Source organism: Phytophthora ramorum (assembly GCF_020800215.1).
Source record: "Phytophthora ramorum isolate Pr-102 chromosome Unknown Phyram_PR-102_s0004, whole genome shotgun sequence".
Lineage (NCBI taxonomy): Eukaryota > Oomycota > Peronosporomycetes > Peronosporales > Peronosporaceae > Phytophthora > Phytophthora ramorum.
The window spans coordinates 3,304,042-3,319,440 of record NW_027150650.1 but is presented as its reverse complement, the minus strand read 5'-3'; the positions used below and the strand labels follow the sequence as shown (position 1 = coordinate 3,319,440).

The window sequence follows — 15,399 nt, the reverse complement described above, 5'->3', positions numbered from 1 at the left end:
GCACCCAGAAGCACGCAGAGACTAGAAGCTTCCCGAAGCAGCCGAGGACCGGAAGCGTGGAGACCTGAAACGCCCCCATGGATACTGTAACGTCGCTGAAGGCTTGTGTACTGTGCACACTGTATGTTTTGCTTCATAATTCACCTGTTACTGTACTAACTCGTGCAATGTTTCATAAAACGCTTATTTGCCTATAGTTTAAAGGGATAAATACCACACCTCGCCTTCTTTCTCTCGTCGCTCGTTTGATTCTTGTCGCTGCATACGATCACAACTTCTAACTTGTATGCATTTGATTTATTTCGTTGTGCATTAGGTGGGTTGTGTTGATGTTCGTAGCCTATAGATGTGGGTCCTCGGTAACCTAATGGTGTGGGTATTCTGTATCCTTTTGACGTTGAACCTGTAGCCTGACCGTGCTGAGCCTTTAGCTTACTGATGTTGAACGGTAGTGTACTATGCAGTAAGACACTCGTATTTTAAAGACAAAGATATTAAGCAATTAGACCAATGATGTAAACCAGCTTATTTGTATTCGCCTTTCGAATAGTCGTGAGTATACTTTGCGAGTGTCTAGATGCGCCTTGAGCAGCGTTGACCCTGTAGCTCTCGCTACAATGCTGCAACAACAGCTCTGTTCAGGTTAGCGACAGGCTCCCAAGTGAGCATCCACTGGACTTGCACTTCGACCTCACCTTCGACAAAACGCTGCCCCCAAAGCACCGTGAACGGGTATTCCTCTCCGCTATTTGCAGGGAACACTCTGAGCCTTGAACTGTCGCGGTCGCGGCGACATGTGAAGTGCTCGGACGCGATGCCGGTGGGGTCGATGGCGCCGGTGGATTTCTTGGGCTCGCCATACTGGTTTCATTATGTAGCTGGCGAGGCCGCATCTCAGGCTGGGCTTGGTCTTCTGCTGTATATTAGCCTTCTTGGGATCCTCTCAAAACCTGGGGATTTAGAAAGCGTTTTAACTCATCGAGAGTAATACGCCGTAGAGGAATTTGGTCAAGAATCGCTCTTGCCGATCCAAGAAGCTCACTCGTGTTGGTAGCACCTCGTGTAAAAGCCTGCTTCGCAGATGGCGGCTTGCTTGGTCGCTCACGTAACGGTCTAAAGATCGAAGGTGGAGGACGCAAGCTTGGCATAATGCCTTTCGATCTGACATGATCAGACGGGCGGGCTAAAGGCGAAAGTGTATTTTCCGCGAACAGCAAAATCTGCGTAGTGCACAAATGGGTGGATCAGAAAAGTCAATTATATATTGGGTTTAATTATACTGGAAAATGCAAACACGTTATTTAAGGGCGCTGTTGTCATACTTGACTATTGTATCGTGTATATTACAAGCCTATTTGTTCATTCCAATGCAAAACACCGCGTCAAGGCTCCGCTGCACTACGAAACAGTATATTCCTGATCGATTGATTCTCTCCAATGCAAAATGTTATATCAAGGGCACTGCTGTTTTACTTGGGTGTTGTACACTGCGCATTCCTGGCATATTAGTTCACACTAAAACTATTCTTTCAGTACTGCTGTCGATATGTACAAACGTTTGGTCATATTCAAACTGCACAGTACGAGAGCAACTAAACCTAAACTGAGAGGCCACCAAGCACTCTGAAAGTTTGCGGAGGATAGCGGAAGTGTTTTCGTTGAGGTGTACGCTCGGGAAAGCCCGTCCCTGGTCGGAGACGACCTAGTTGTTAGCGACATTAAGTGGTTATGTGGTCGAGGAGCCTTGGCGCTTCGGAGATCATGGCTTTAGGTTCAGGAGCCCACTCGCGTCAATTTGATGAGAGAAACACCTGACTCTACTCTTCTCTTTACGACTCCAGGGATTATCGATGTGAGACGCCTGAAGAGACACACAGTCTTACGAACCACGAAGTAGGTGAAAAGGAATACAACGGCCAAGGTGAGCGCAGAATCCTGTTCTACAACTTCCAAGTCCGCTAAGGTACCTTCAACTGCAACGGTCGGGAGATAATCTGAAGCACCAGTTTCAAACTGCACGCATTCGTTAAAACGAAGTAGTCATGAACAAAGAGCTCGTGTGCATGCAGATCTCGTACAACAAGGAAGTTTTGCAGGAATTCTTGAGGTTCTACGCAGAAGCGTCGAAATAGCTGTTCTTGTGGCAAAGTATAACGATCAATTGGCCACGTCTGGCGAGGCGTTTAACACAATAGCTTCGAGGTTATGTGATGTATTTGCCATCCTTGTATTCACCACGTACGATCCAGCGACCAAGGGATACTATCCTTGTGCTTTAGTTTTCTGTACTTCTAAAAAAATACGCTGCGTATTCCATGCGATGCGGCTCATATTCGATTTCACCGACGAATGTATTGTATGGATCCTGAGTTCGTTTACTGTGGTTTTGAGGCAAGGTCGATCAAGGCTGTTCGAGATCACTATCCGAATGCAGCACCAATTGAGTGTCTGTTCCATTTCAAAGAGGCTTGCAAGCGGGAAATGAGAAAGTACAGAATTCCTGAAGCCGAGTCTAGAATTGCATTGAGGAGTGGGGTATTGGACATGTCAACCGTTGTTCCTCAGCTGAAAGTGGTGAAGCAAGGCGTGGCCCGGGTGAAGTCCAACATTACAGACACGTGTGCCGCACCAGGCATAGTCTATTCAATGGACAAGTGGAACGAGTTCTGGGGTATTTCCAGCGAACGTGGATTGTCAAATATCCGCCGAAAAATTGGAATGTGGACCCTTACACGCGCAACGTCGTGTGTAGGACCAACAACCCGCTAGAGCGTTTCAATCACGAATTGAACGCAGCCATTCCGGGGTCACATACTAACCTTCCCGCTTTTGCTGCTAGTATCGAGCAATTAGCCCGTCGATACGCAAATATTATACCTGATCTTGAGTACGGAAGAGCTAAACAACCTCGACGACCTCCAATCAGGCTCCCTCGGCCTGTTCAACTGCCTGATATCGCCCCCGATATGGCAAGCAATAATCTTCATTGCCGCGTTGCTGACGATTTCAGTGAAGATGGTGAGCTGAATTTGATTCGAAGTGACTCTAGAAGACTGGTGTTTTGGAGTCGGGACTCATCAGCGCCTGAAATCCTTCTTCGGGTATTACAGGCTGGAATCCCTTACGATAGCTCTGAAAACGAAGATGATGCAATCTGTAGCGAATCCGACTACAGCTTCAAGAAATTTATGGAAATCAATACATCAATAAGTGTTTAGTTTCAGTGTGTGCTCGCGCGTATTACGATACACTATCTATTTGGGTGTCATGTCGGCATGTTGAGCTTGGCCAAACCACGGTAGCCACATGATATTAGTGGAGCATCGAGATCCGCGTTGTTGTCTACTGAAGCCTTCATCCGTGCTACTGATTCTCGGTATCGTGCGTAAGCCTGGGTGAGTCTCGCTAGCGCAAATTCCTCGCCCGGACCTTCGCTTGGCGGATCTGGTGCATCCATCGTTGTCGCTCTGACGCACGTGACGGATCACAATGGAAAGTACTGTCAACGAATACGGACATCTTCTTTTGCTTCAACATATTGAGAAGAACAGGGTGACTCCAACCGAGTAGACTTTCGCGAGCCTTGCTGGCTTTGCCGTAGTAGGAAAAGTGAAAGAGGTGAAATGTTGTGTCTGTAGCCGTTCCGCTTTCTGCAAGGACCTGAGACCATAGGGAAACTTCAATCAGACCAAACACAGACCCACCAAATTCTTCAGCGCGTACATGGTTAACACGACAGAGCACGTACTCCCGTGTCAAGCTTCCAGTCTCTGTAGTTTGATCGCGCGTACCACAAAATTTCGCTGTTACCATCTCCCAAACACTGTATCTAGTAGCCGTTAAATAATCAGCCTTTCTATCCACGTCCCGCTTCATTGCCAGAGTGACGTCTCGCACAATGCTAGGCTGATCATCCTCGGCATCCGCATCTCCCCCAAAACGTCCACAAGTATGGGCGACAAAGTTTGTGTACCTTTGTAGACGAAAAACAAAATCGCATTTCCCCTTACACTGTAATCGATAGTGACTGCATCTGTACGACAACTGCACCATCGATTTGTTGACGCGTGTATACTTGTACCCACCGATTCATCAAGTGGTTCGACCAGTTTTGCGGTTAGAGTCTGTATCCATATTGTGATCGCCGTCGTCATCACGCGTGGGGGCCAGCCGTAAAACCCACTTCGTCAAAATCACTGAACCCAAACTCAAAACCAGCGTCAAAATTACTCGAGTTATCGGCACGCGGTTCACTAAGCAAGTCTTCGGAACTCGATGCAGGGTTCAGTAAGAAATTCATATTCAATTGTGTAGAAAGGAGGGTTGCATTTTCCGTCGTACGCACAGCGTGTGTTGGCTTCTGATTGAGATAGTGTCGGTGTGTCTGGCCAAGTGTACAATATTAGCCTCTTATGTAGCCCATAAATGTTCAAGCACCATAGTTTACCGTTAGGAGAATTGTTCGACTCTGGAGACTGCCGTTGAGATGATGGCCGTAAAGTTGTCGCAGCAGGTGCGCGGGTCTGAAGCCTGACCGATCGACGCAAGCGAGGCGGCATCATCTCCACCAAAGACGTGGCGCAAAACTCTGCTAAGTGAGGGATACCTAGAAAAAGAAGGAATGAGGGAATCGTTTAAGAGGCGTCCGTTATATACTGTCCTTACATAATAATATCTGTTCTCAGTATGGCTTGATCCCGGGCGGTTCATGAGGTGTCGCTTAGCCGATGGGCTGATAACAGTATTACATACTTACTCAGAAATGTTCTGTACGCACACTTCCTTAAGCTACTTCTGCGCTCCGCAGATACCGGTTTACAAGTTTGCTGTTATGTATATGTTCACCAAAGGAATCCTGTACGCCAACACTTTGCCCGTTTTGTAAAGTGCTAGCTGCATGGCGTGTTTATTGCCTGACCTAACCTGACCTGATCTTCCAATGGCCTGATTTGCACTCTTTCGTGCATACGTCAAACCATGCTGACACTAAGCAAAGTTAGCACAGTACTTCCACCTTAGCCGGTTAACGAGGGCAATAGGCAATATCTTGCTCTCTGCTATTCGCAGCTCTGCTCCATTCTGTTTTGGCGGGTACATTAACAGGAGTGAGGATCCAAGAAGACATTGCGCAGCCGCGATGGTCGAGGACAAGGAATTGCGAGAGACGGTTCGTGTGGCTTTCGCCTGCTATGACGACGACAACAGTGGGTGAATTGATGCAGGAGAGCTGCGTCATCTCGTGGCGGATTTAGGCGGCGTTCTCACAGAAAGAGATTTCCGGGAAGCGCTTCACGTGCTAGACCGTGATGACAACGGCGTGATCGACAGGGACGAGTTTAGTGAGTGGTGGGCAGGCCAAACAGGAAGCCATGAAGCTGCTGGGGAAGTCGAAAAGACGTTAGCGCGGTTGAAGGACCTTGGACACCAGCGGTTCCGTGTCGACATCCATACGGCGTGCTGGAGCGGCTTCGAGGACGTGGTAGCACGACTCGTAGAGGATGGTGACGAATTAATAAGTGAGAAGGACGCGTCCGAATATGGTGTACGTTCAACGCTGGGGTTCGAATGGGAGTCGAGAGATAATGCTCTGGCGATTATATTGCTACAATTCCAGAACGGGAAAAGCTTCTTTTCATGTCGCCACCGGCTACTTTCTATTACCGGTGGCTTTTTTCCATGAGTGCAGTTACATTGTATTTCGATGGCTATTATTGATTTCGTAGCTGTACGAAATTGATGTAGCGTTCAAATGAGGATGCACAGAGACGAAAGGGCAAGAAGTGCACGTTTTGGAAACTGATTGGAATTTTACATAGAAATTACTTGATAATATCATACTTTATCTGACGATATGTTCTCTATGAAATCTCTGCTCGGCGGAGCGGAGGCGATGTTCACTTCGCATTTGCCATGCGAGCTCTCAGGCACATTCGCTCCGCCGTCAACGATGCCTACGACGGCATCGGGCGCCTTCGACAACAACTTCGCGATGCTGAAGAGACGATCCGACGCCAAGCGCGCGAGATCGATATGCTAACGACCTCGCTGCGCCGGATCAGACAGGGCCGCGAGCTGGTCTCTGAATCCGCTTCCGACACGAAGGACGAAGAGATGTGGGGCTTTCCATCGCCGCGCCGACCAAGGACACCGGAATTCGTCGACAACTTCAACTCCACCACGCCAAGCCCAAATCTTGCAGGCTATTATAGCCAATCAAGCGACGACGAATCTGAGGATAGCGATTGATTCTGATTGGGTTGTAGCCAGAAAATTTCATTCATTGCAAATTTCATTTTGTTCGTTTCAGTACATTGTAGGGTAGTAACGTTTAAGTCAAATTTCTTTCTGGCGTTAAAAAATTATCTGTGCTGCTTACAATGCGGTTTCTACTAAATCCAGATAATATACCACAAAGAATTTTCTGAAGCTCAATAACTGAAAACAAATGACATTCGTGCGCTATCCTTCCAATATAGAGCGCCTTTGCAGCTGACGTCTCCGTCGGCTGCTCACGCTCGCTGACATGCGTTTGTGTTCTCTCGTTGGAGTCTTGCTCACTTTCAAATTAGCCTCAAAGCAGTCTGCCTATAGACTAACCGCTCAAGTTCCAACCGATCCAGCCACAACAGAAGCCTCCCACCACATCAGCTTTCCGCATCTTCCCTTGCTGTCAAGTTGCTCCGCTTGTTGTGACCCGCTAGGCTCCATGCGCTCGCGTAGAGCTCAAAGAAGGCATTCCCGCCGGTTGGTGTCAGCTATCAGCAGCGACGTCCCCAACACTCAACCGGCGACGGCCGTACCCTCGCAATCACCGCCCCGTGTCAGTGATGCTCAAAGTAGTTCACGGCGGTCACTGTCGTCAAGCAGCAGCGACATTCCCACGACTCAACCCGCTACCACGGTGCCCTCGCCATTGCTCCAAAGTGCGCGTGAAGATAGTAGTACACCGACTCCGACTAGCCAACCTGTGATAGCTTCGTCATCCAGCGAAAGCGAGGACTTTGCATGTGAAGTAACCCCGCGACGACAACCACCTGCATCAATTGGAAGCAGTGGCAGCGGCAATGAACTGTTGCAGAGCCATACAAGCGCAAGTGCTGCTGAACTATCGGCTAGTGACAGCAATTATTCGTACGCGAGTGGTGGCGAAGAACACGAAGGTGTATCTCTCGTAGCGAGCATGGAATCCGGATCCAGCATACCTCACAGTCGAGAAGAGTTTGTTCACCCAGTCACATTCATAACGAAGGCCGAAGCCCGGGCGCAGCTCGACGGGTTGGAGAACGCTCGATTTTCTGTAACCGGCAACAGTCGCTTCTCCACGCGATTGTCGTGTACAACTCATGTTGATTGCACTGCAGAAGCTCGAATTAAGAAAGAGCGCAACGGACAGTTCCGCCTTTTTCGAAGTGGGATTCACACTACCGCAAAAGTGGCTGTGATGGCGCAGCGCACTGGCATCCACAAGCCGTTCCTTTCGGAGATTGACAACCTACTTCTTGGTGGTCAGGGCCCGCGTCAGTGCTTGATCACACTGCAAACAAAGTACATCGACAATGAAGATACATTGACTTTGCTGCCTTCAGTTACACAACTGAAAAACCGAGCGCATAAACTCCGAAAGCGAGGTGATTTTGACATTACGACATATGCAGACATCATGGAGTGGGCATCGCCAAGAATGTGCTTTACCAAGACCACATTTTTCAAGGATATGAGGTACTTTGTGGAGGATGACGCGCTCCGGGTTAGCCACCAGCCCTTGCAATACCAGAACGAACTGCTCGTTTTAGACATCTTTACGGACGCATTGGAGATTGGACAGACTTCCGTGGGGATTATCTTCACATCGAGGCGATTATTTCGAACGGTTACTCGCATGTTGTTGGGCCAACGGAAAGAAGTACTCATGGCCACCGATGGAACGTACAAGCTTCATTTTGGTGGTTGGACCCTTGTCTCCTTCGGAACATATGGAGTGAGATATACTGCAACACACCAATATCAGCAAAAGTTTTACCCGGCTGCGTTCATGTTCGTTCGGACTGAGACCGCGTACGCATACGTTCGACTTTTTACAGTCGTCAAGGATCGCACCAAGGAATTTTTCGGGGGAATCCTGGACGTACAGTTTGGATCAATGGATCATTCTTCGGAGATTGCAAATGCATTCCGCCAGGTGTGGCCGGACATTAAGCTGTTGAACTGTTGGCCACATTTGGATCGAAATGCTCGACGAAAGAAGAGCCTTCTAACAGACTCTGACCGCTACGAGAACATCATCAAGCCGCAGCTCGACTATCTGAGTCTGTCGCGGTCGTTCGACCAATTCGAAGCACTATCTAACCTGGTAACATCGAATTGGGCTGCTCTAGGGGAAACGGAATACGCTCATTGGTTAGAGGACCAATACCTCGTTGATCCGTGGGATCTGTGGTTCTTCACAGCCAGTGACGAGCCTGGGATCGTGCCCAACCAAAACCCAATAGAGTCCCATCATCACGCCATCAAAGCAAGTAGTGTCATGCACCTTCGCGCTGCTACTGGCCATGTATTAGCCGGGACGTTGCCAAGAATTCTAACGCAATGCGCCATGGACTTTGGCTCGGAAATCATATGTCACTACGCAAGTGGCCCGGTCGGAGCAGAGATACTCCAAGCTGCAATGAACCTTTGTGCTCATGAGAACCACTTTCCGAAGCACCGAGGAAAATCGAAACGAGCAATCCTTTGCATCGGCGAGTACTACTTCAACGCTGATTACTACGTGGTTCAAGATGACAACGTGCACGGTCTTAACGTCGATACAGCACGAACAAAGCTGTATAAGCGTTCTCTCGGCGGAATTATGAGAGCGCACGAGAAGATCGAAAACGTTCAGCTTCGATATCTATCTCTCCACCGCGTGACAATTATCGAGCGAGTGTCGTTTGAGCATAACTGGGATTCTCCGTCTTGGTGTGTGGATGAAATCAAGACAATTCGCCAAAAGTTCAAATGCGACTGCAAGTCGTTTTACCAATCTGGATGGCTGTGCGCACACGTACTAGCTTGTTTAAAGCTAGTGGACGCAGTGGATTTGAGCGCAATGCTCCGGGGTTTGCCAACTCGTAGACCGCCTGGGCGTCCTCGAAAGAAAGCTAAGTGTCTGGAACGCGACGGTCTCAGGAGGTCACAATATAGTATGACCGCACTGATCAAGAGATTAGTCGATAAGCCCGCGAGTGTTATCAACTGGAGTGTTCTGGGAACCTGGACCAACACAGGTGACGATGGTGTTGAAATCAGTCGGGACTTCGTCGGAACAATCAAGCCACCGTTTTTGCGCGGTGGTAAACGTCACTGGGATGTGGATTTTCACGAAATTGAGAAAGAGGAAGAATATGAGGCTGAAGAGCTTGCCACTATGATCAACTACTCGTTTCGGATGGGGCACATCATTGTTCGAAGCTGATCGGTAAGTAGTGTGTGCACTACCGCGTCTACATTTGTATGCCTGCATTTCATTCAAAGCAAAAAACTCAGAAAAAGAAGATAAAACAGAAAACACTAGAAAAAAGGAGTTGTTCCACCCACCTCTCCAAAAAAATCTTGTGTTAAAATCTGACATACAATTTTGCCGGTGGCATACAATAACACCGGTGGCATACAATATCACCCTCCGCATGGAAAATAGCTGGCGGGGAATAAAAAGAAACCGAAAATGCACGCAATAAAAAATAGCCGATGAAAGCATGAAAAAAAACCGCCCCCTTCCAGAACTCCAACTCTCCACTGCACTACGCAGCTTACCAAGGACACACGGCGATAAGTGACATCCTCGTCGGTGACTCCTTAGTGATCTGCGTTTCCTGGTGGCAGCAGTAGTTTACTCATAAACTGGGTACGCACGGCTTTGAAGATTAAGCGGGGAGCGAGCTTGAACAGCACGAATGGATCCGGTTGTACGCCGATATTTTTTGCAGCACAGCAAGGGCATGTGGAGGTGTTCAAACTGCTACTACAGGTGCCTCATGGGTGGATGAATACTTTGTCCCTGGAGTCTTTAAGGGCCTTTGCGTGCAATCCCCGACAGAAATAACAACTATAGCCAAACCTGGATCTGCACTACGACTTGTTCTTGCGATCATTGTGGCATGGGCAATCGGGAGTGTCGCTATCGCTCTGCATTGTTCGGGTTATTAGTTTACTTCATGATCAAATACTTCAAGTAGATGATAGCCCAATTACCAATTGTGAGCTGAAGTATAATGTGTAGATTCCCTCGTCATCCTCGCCAGATTTAGTCCCATGTGGTGTTCCTGCAGAAGGAACCCCACGAAGTAAGAAATCCCGTGGAAGTCATCGTATATTGCAAACAATCAAAAACTAACGTAGGAACTCTGAATCATCCCCTGCCCACGAAAGTCCTCACTTCACACTAAAGTCCCTCCTCAGAACCATCGCTGCGTATAGGTTCCAGGCCTCTTTCTCCGGCGTCTTCGGTTTGAAGCGAAGTGGGTAACTCTTCTTGTAGAATTTTGCCAAGTCGGTCGGATCCCATTCAGCCAGTCTCCACCGGCTGATTCTTTCAGCGGCACCCGGTGTCGTATTGATTTTCTTGAAGAGGGCTTTATCCGTCTTGCCCAGTTGAGCCATCATCTGGGTCTCAAATTTTTGTGCCAACTTCAACGCCTCTCCTTCTGGTTTCAGGAGTGGGTTGTTCAGGTAACTGGGTTTCACGTCGTCGAGCTTGCTCAGCTTAGCCACCTGCTGTGGCTGAAGCTTTTTTGCCGCCGCCGTCGCAACATCATCTACTGGATTGAACCATTTCGTGATGGAGCTGAAGTTCACTCTCTCTTCATCATCTGAATCGAGATCATCGTCTTTCTCCATCTCGGTGGTTCTCAGCAATCTTGCGTTCTTCCTTGGGGCAGTCACAGCAGAGAATGTGTTCTGCTCCGACTCGGTGGCAGTCGACACAGCGTCGCATCTAACGAGGAAGACAGCTGCCGCGACGAGCAGGATGGAACTCAAACGCATGGTGTCGGGGTCGTTTTGAGTACTAGAAGGCGAGTTATGAAGTGAGCCTTGGTACAGTAGGCAGCATTAGAAGGGCGCAACCGATGCCGCACAATCGTATCCCATCCTGGGATAGAGGACATGTTTTAATCGGTACCAGATGATATTCTAGAGGACTTCTTCTTGAAGGAGCCACGTAATCATGTACAATTGAAGGAGCCACGTAATCTTGTACATATGAACGGATTAACCTTTGTTTTATCGAGACTGTTGGCGGCGCCCCGCCAACCGAATTTTCCTTAGACAACGAGAGTGAGAGCGTCGAGATCGTTTTCCTGGAGCAAATGACACGCAGGGTGATTGTTTTGCTGGTAATAGAACACCTTGGTCTTGCTGAAAAGCTGGTGAAAGATCTTCGGAAGCTGAAGTCGTGAGTGCGCGACGCGAGCAAAAAGAGAAAATTACTAAGGCATCGATCACAAGCTTCTATTGGCATTAGCGTCTACATGCACTAAATGTTACCTGAGACCGCTGATACAAAGCACGGCATTAGTACCCTGCAATCCAGTAAGCACAACGGGATTCTGTATTCTGCATATTATCTCATTTTCGTGATGACACTCGGGCTCGGCCGTATTCAAGATTGGCATCACAAGCATAACCCATGCCCAATACTCGTCGTGCAGAAACCACACGAAGTCTTCTGTCTCCATCCCCGCAAAGAAGTCTCAAAGCGCTGTATAAAATACGTATCGCTCTGAATGACGTCAAGTGGTTCCACGCGCATCAAATGGAGTTCACGGGTATCGCCGAAAGCTAACACAGCATTGTCTGTAAACCGGGCATCCACGATGTGCGCTTCGTGCGGCAGGATATTGTCGTCGAAGAACATGGCGTGGATGCCCTCGGTTTTGTCTGAAGGATCCAGAACCAAAAGCTTTCCAGTAGTAGCGTCTTCACTATTGTGGAACCAATACGGGTAAAAGTCGCGTAACGCCAAGGTGGCTTGCAAATCGCGCCAGCGTTGAGAGAGGAGATCATGAATCTGGGGGAGCCCTTGCACAATGTGAACAGTGGATGCTTCAGAAGTGTAGAATGCCAGAGGATCTGCATCGTCGACGACTTTAGGCTGCTTAAAGGTGCCCATAATCAGCGCCGTGGTGCCTTCCGCTCGCAGAAACGTTCCGAATCTTGGCATCTCTCTACCTGGCATCCCTTGCAGCTGGATCCGACGATCAACTCCTCCATCCGATCCATCCATAGGTTTCACTAACGGGAAGCACGGATGACGTCCCTCACAAAAGCAGTTGAACTCTTGCGCCACACGATGCAGGTCATCTCCGTAGGTCCTGAAAATGAGGTTGAACTTCACCTCCTTCAGCTGGAGATGCTGCAACAACCTGAAGAACGCCGGCACGACAAAGCAGTACGGCGACTCGCTAAGCCCCACTTCTTCCATCTGCGCTCCACTTGCCGCGGCACGAGGCAGCAGCAAATGTTGCAGCAGTTCGTCATGCTCCCTCTTCAACCCCTCTCCAGGGTTTCCCCCGACAGTGAAATCTTGACGCAGCACCTTTCTCAAGTGTTTATGTTTCTGGGCGACTTGTGGGTCTCCCGACAAGGGGAACTACAGTCCCATAACCATCACACACTCAGTTCTCTTCACCGCCTACAGGGGGGCACAACCGACACAAGCGCACCTTGGCTCTCAGAAAGGCCCCATAGGACACCTGACCGTCGTTCTGCGCTCCAACGTCCAACGCTGCTGTCAGTACCATTTCCCCGTTCCAGACCCACTTGGAATCTCCGTCGGGGCCGTCAATCACGCTCCCCAAGGCCCGTTCCGTCAGTAGATCGTTGAGAATGTGCGGCAGCGTCTTGCCCTGCACTGGGTCGTGCATGATCATAGTCTACAGACACCACAAATCAGCCCCGCCATTGCACGTTCACCTTACTCTGCATAGTAACCCTCTTTCCCTTGCAACAGACCTTGTTCACATCGAAATACAACAGCACGTGCGGAGTCTCCATCTTCAGTATCAATTTGTGCTGAAATGATGCATCCATCTCAAAATACAGTGGTCCACACTACTTTATCCCTCCCCTACAAACACTCTTGCACTGCGCATTATGGCCAAGGACGACGCTCCGCTCGCGGCGCTGCGCGCGCACCTGATCGGCGGCAAGCCCGTGGCCGTGGAAGGAGAGGACCTGGTGTTCCTCGACGCGTCCGGCGCCGAGCTGCAACGGCTGCCCAAGCACGCGGCCACTGCCTACCACTCGAAGAAGCTGGACAAGCGCTACGACCTGCTAGCCGTCTGGACGTGCTTCAAACACGCGGCGCTGAGCTTCAGCGACTATGTACTCAAGTGCAGGGAGGACAAGGCGGCCATGGTTTCCACCGTGGACAAGAAGGAGCTCGTGTCGTACCTAAAAGGAGACATTGAAGGCTCGGCGCAGATCCTGGACGCCGACGGGAAGCCTACGGCCGCTTCCGCCTCTTCGGAGGGTGCTAAACGGGCTGACAAGGACAGGAAATCGTCGGCTGAAGAAGACGCTAGAGCTGCCAAGAAGCGGAAGCTCGAGAGCCGCCACCAGCACAAGCACGAGAGCCACAAGGAGACAGAGGCGGACGCGGCCATGAAGAGGATACACGCCAAGGAATACGTCATCAGAGGCCGCACGACGGTGCTGGACGCCCACAAGACCAAGTTCGACAACGTGGTCAAGACTCTGGAGCTCGTGAACGCAGAGACGAAGGAGAAGATCGAGAAGGCTAGTAAAGCCTCGCTGCTGCCCACGACGACGGCGAGGAAGGAACAGCTACCTCTGCATCGTTTGGTGAAAGAGAAGATTTTGGGTGCGTTGACGAGAGAGAGGGGAGGAGGTTGTGGCTGATTTGGATTTGGGGGTTTGATGTAGGCACGCCGATTATTGTGGTGCCTGCGGGCTTCTCGGATTTGTTTACGATGCTCAATGCCAAGGACTTTTTGGAGGACGGCGTCTACGTGCCCAACATGCAGAAGAAGAAGGAGGGACACCGCAAGCAACAGTCGATGATGATCACCCACGAGGAAGACGGACATGTGTACACGTTCAAGGTGGTGGACACCGTCAGCCGCTTCAGGGAGAAGGACTGGTGCGTCGATCAAGGGAGAATGCTGTGAACTGATGTGTCGGGTTTTAATGGATGTGTTGATGGATACAGGCGCTCCGTTGTCGGCGTCATTGTGTCGGGGCAGTCGTGGCAGTTTAAGGGCTGGAAGTGGAAATTCCCGCTCGAGGTGTTCAAGAAAGGTATGCTTGCAGGTGGAGCTCCTCCGAAACGAGGACGATGCATTTACTGACGTTGATCTGATGCTATGCTATAGTATGCGGAGTTCACATCTACAATCAGGGATCCCAGCTTAATCCCGACATTAAGCAGTGGGATGTGAAGGTGCTTATGGTAAGCTGTAGCCACGGTCTCTGCTTTATTCTTACGTTTATACCCAGCCTTGAGACTAATGGGGATACTCGTCAATCTAACAGATCCACCCGGACAAGCGGCATTTGGACAAGGTGGCGGCCAAAGAGTTCTGGCGCTACTTGTTCGCTTTCATCAAGCATAGGCTGCAGTAAGAGGTACGCGTGGAGCTGGTCAACAGTTGATGATACTGCTTCACATCATTCGAGGTCCCACTGCAGTAGTAGGCGGCTAAACCGAAGGATCCAATAGTGTCACAGTTTGCTGGCGCAGGGAGGGTGCCAGTAGAGCCATAACAGACTAACAACGCAAGCAAGATGCCCATGCCTCTGAATCGACTGCGCCATTTACTTTGTGTACAAGATTGACATCGTTTGAATGCCCCGCAGGATCGGGGCAAGTGCTGTTGCAGTTGTCCTTCATATCCAAAGTTAGTCACGCTTGAAGATTAATACGGCTGATGCTCCCCGTGCGTCCATTGTTGCAGTCGTTTTTCACGTTGTTGAACCAGGTCTTCGAGGGCTGTGCTGGCGTTGGCCCCGGAATAGCAGAGGTGAAGCTTCAGTCGCCTACGCTGAATATATAGTAACGACTGCGCTGGTCGTTTTCGTGCATGAAGGCTGAGCTCTAATTCGAGATGTGGTGCGACGTGCTTTTCAGGGCAATCGTGGCATTTTGTCGCTTGTAGCTGCGGCCCTGAAGAATTATTGTCGGGATCGCCAAAGGCAGAGCGGTGAGCGCGTGACAAGCTATTCGCGCACTACGGCCGCTCTACTGTGCTGTGAAAAGTGATTGCGGAAGGTGTTTCCAGTCCAGGCAACCATCTCTCGGACGCCGGCCTTGCTGTGTAAATCCCACAGCCGCGGTTAGGACGGACACACACCTCGCAACGCTGGAGGCGGGTGGGTACTCAGCAAAGGTGGCGCTACGAC

The 15,399-nt window shown here is 49.9% G+C and overlaps 3 protein-coding genes across 3 annotated transcripts; 1 reads left to right on the top strand and 2 right to left on the bottom strand.

Annotated features, from left to right (window-relative positions):
• Nucleotides 1-10,410: 10,410 nt before the first annotated feature.
• KRP23_5483 (uncharacterized protein) lies at nt 10,411-11,022 on the bottom strand (the record flags this gene model as incomplete). Its single annotated transcript, XM_067890553.1, has 1 exon — nt 10,411-11,022. The coding sequence occupies one exon, from the start codon at nt 11,020-11,022 to the stop codon at nt 10,411-10,413; it is 612 nt and encodes a 203-aa protein (XP_067747091.1).
• A 628-nt stretch (nt 11,023-11,650) lies between these two features.
• On the bottom strand, nt 11,651-13,032 carry KRP23_5482 (uncharacterized protein; the record flags this gene model as incomplete). Its single annotated transcript, XM_067890552.1, has 3 exons — nt 11,651-12,628; nt 12,702-12,911; nt 12,991-13,032. 3 exons carry the CDS (start codon nt 13,030-13,032, stop codon nt 11,651-11,653), a joined length of 1,230 nt encoding a protein of 409 aa, XP_067747090.1.
• Nucleotides 13,033-13,131: 99 nt separating this feature from the next.
• Nucleotides 13,132-14,622, top strand: KRP23_5481 (Parafibromin; the record flags this gene model as incomplete). The annotated part of the gene is made up of 5 exons (XM_067890551.1): nt 13,132-13,861; nt 13,924-14,140; nt 14,210-14,298; nt 14,373-14,449; nt 14,533-14,622. The coding sequence occupies 5 exons, from the start codon at nt 13,132-13,134 to the stop codon at nt 14,620-14,622; spliced, it is 1,203 nt and encodes a 400-aa protein (XP_067747089.1).
• Nucleotides 14,623-15,399: the final 777 nt, after the last annotated feature.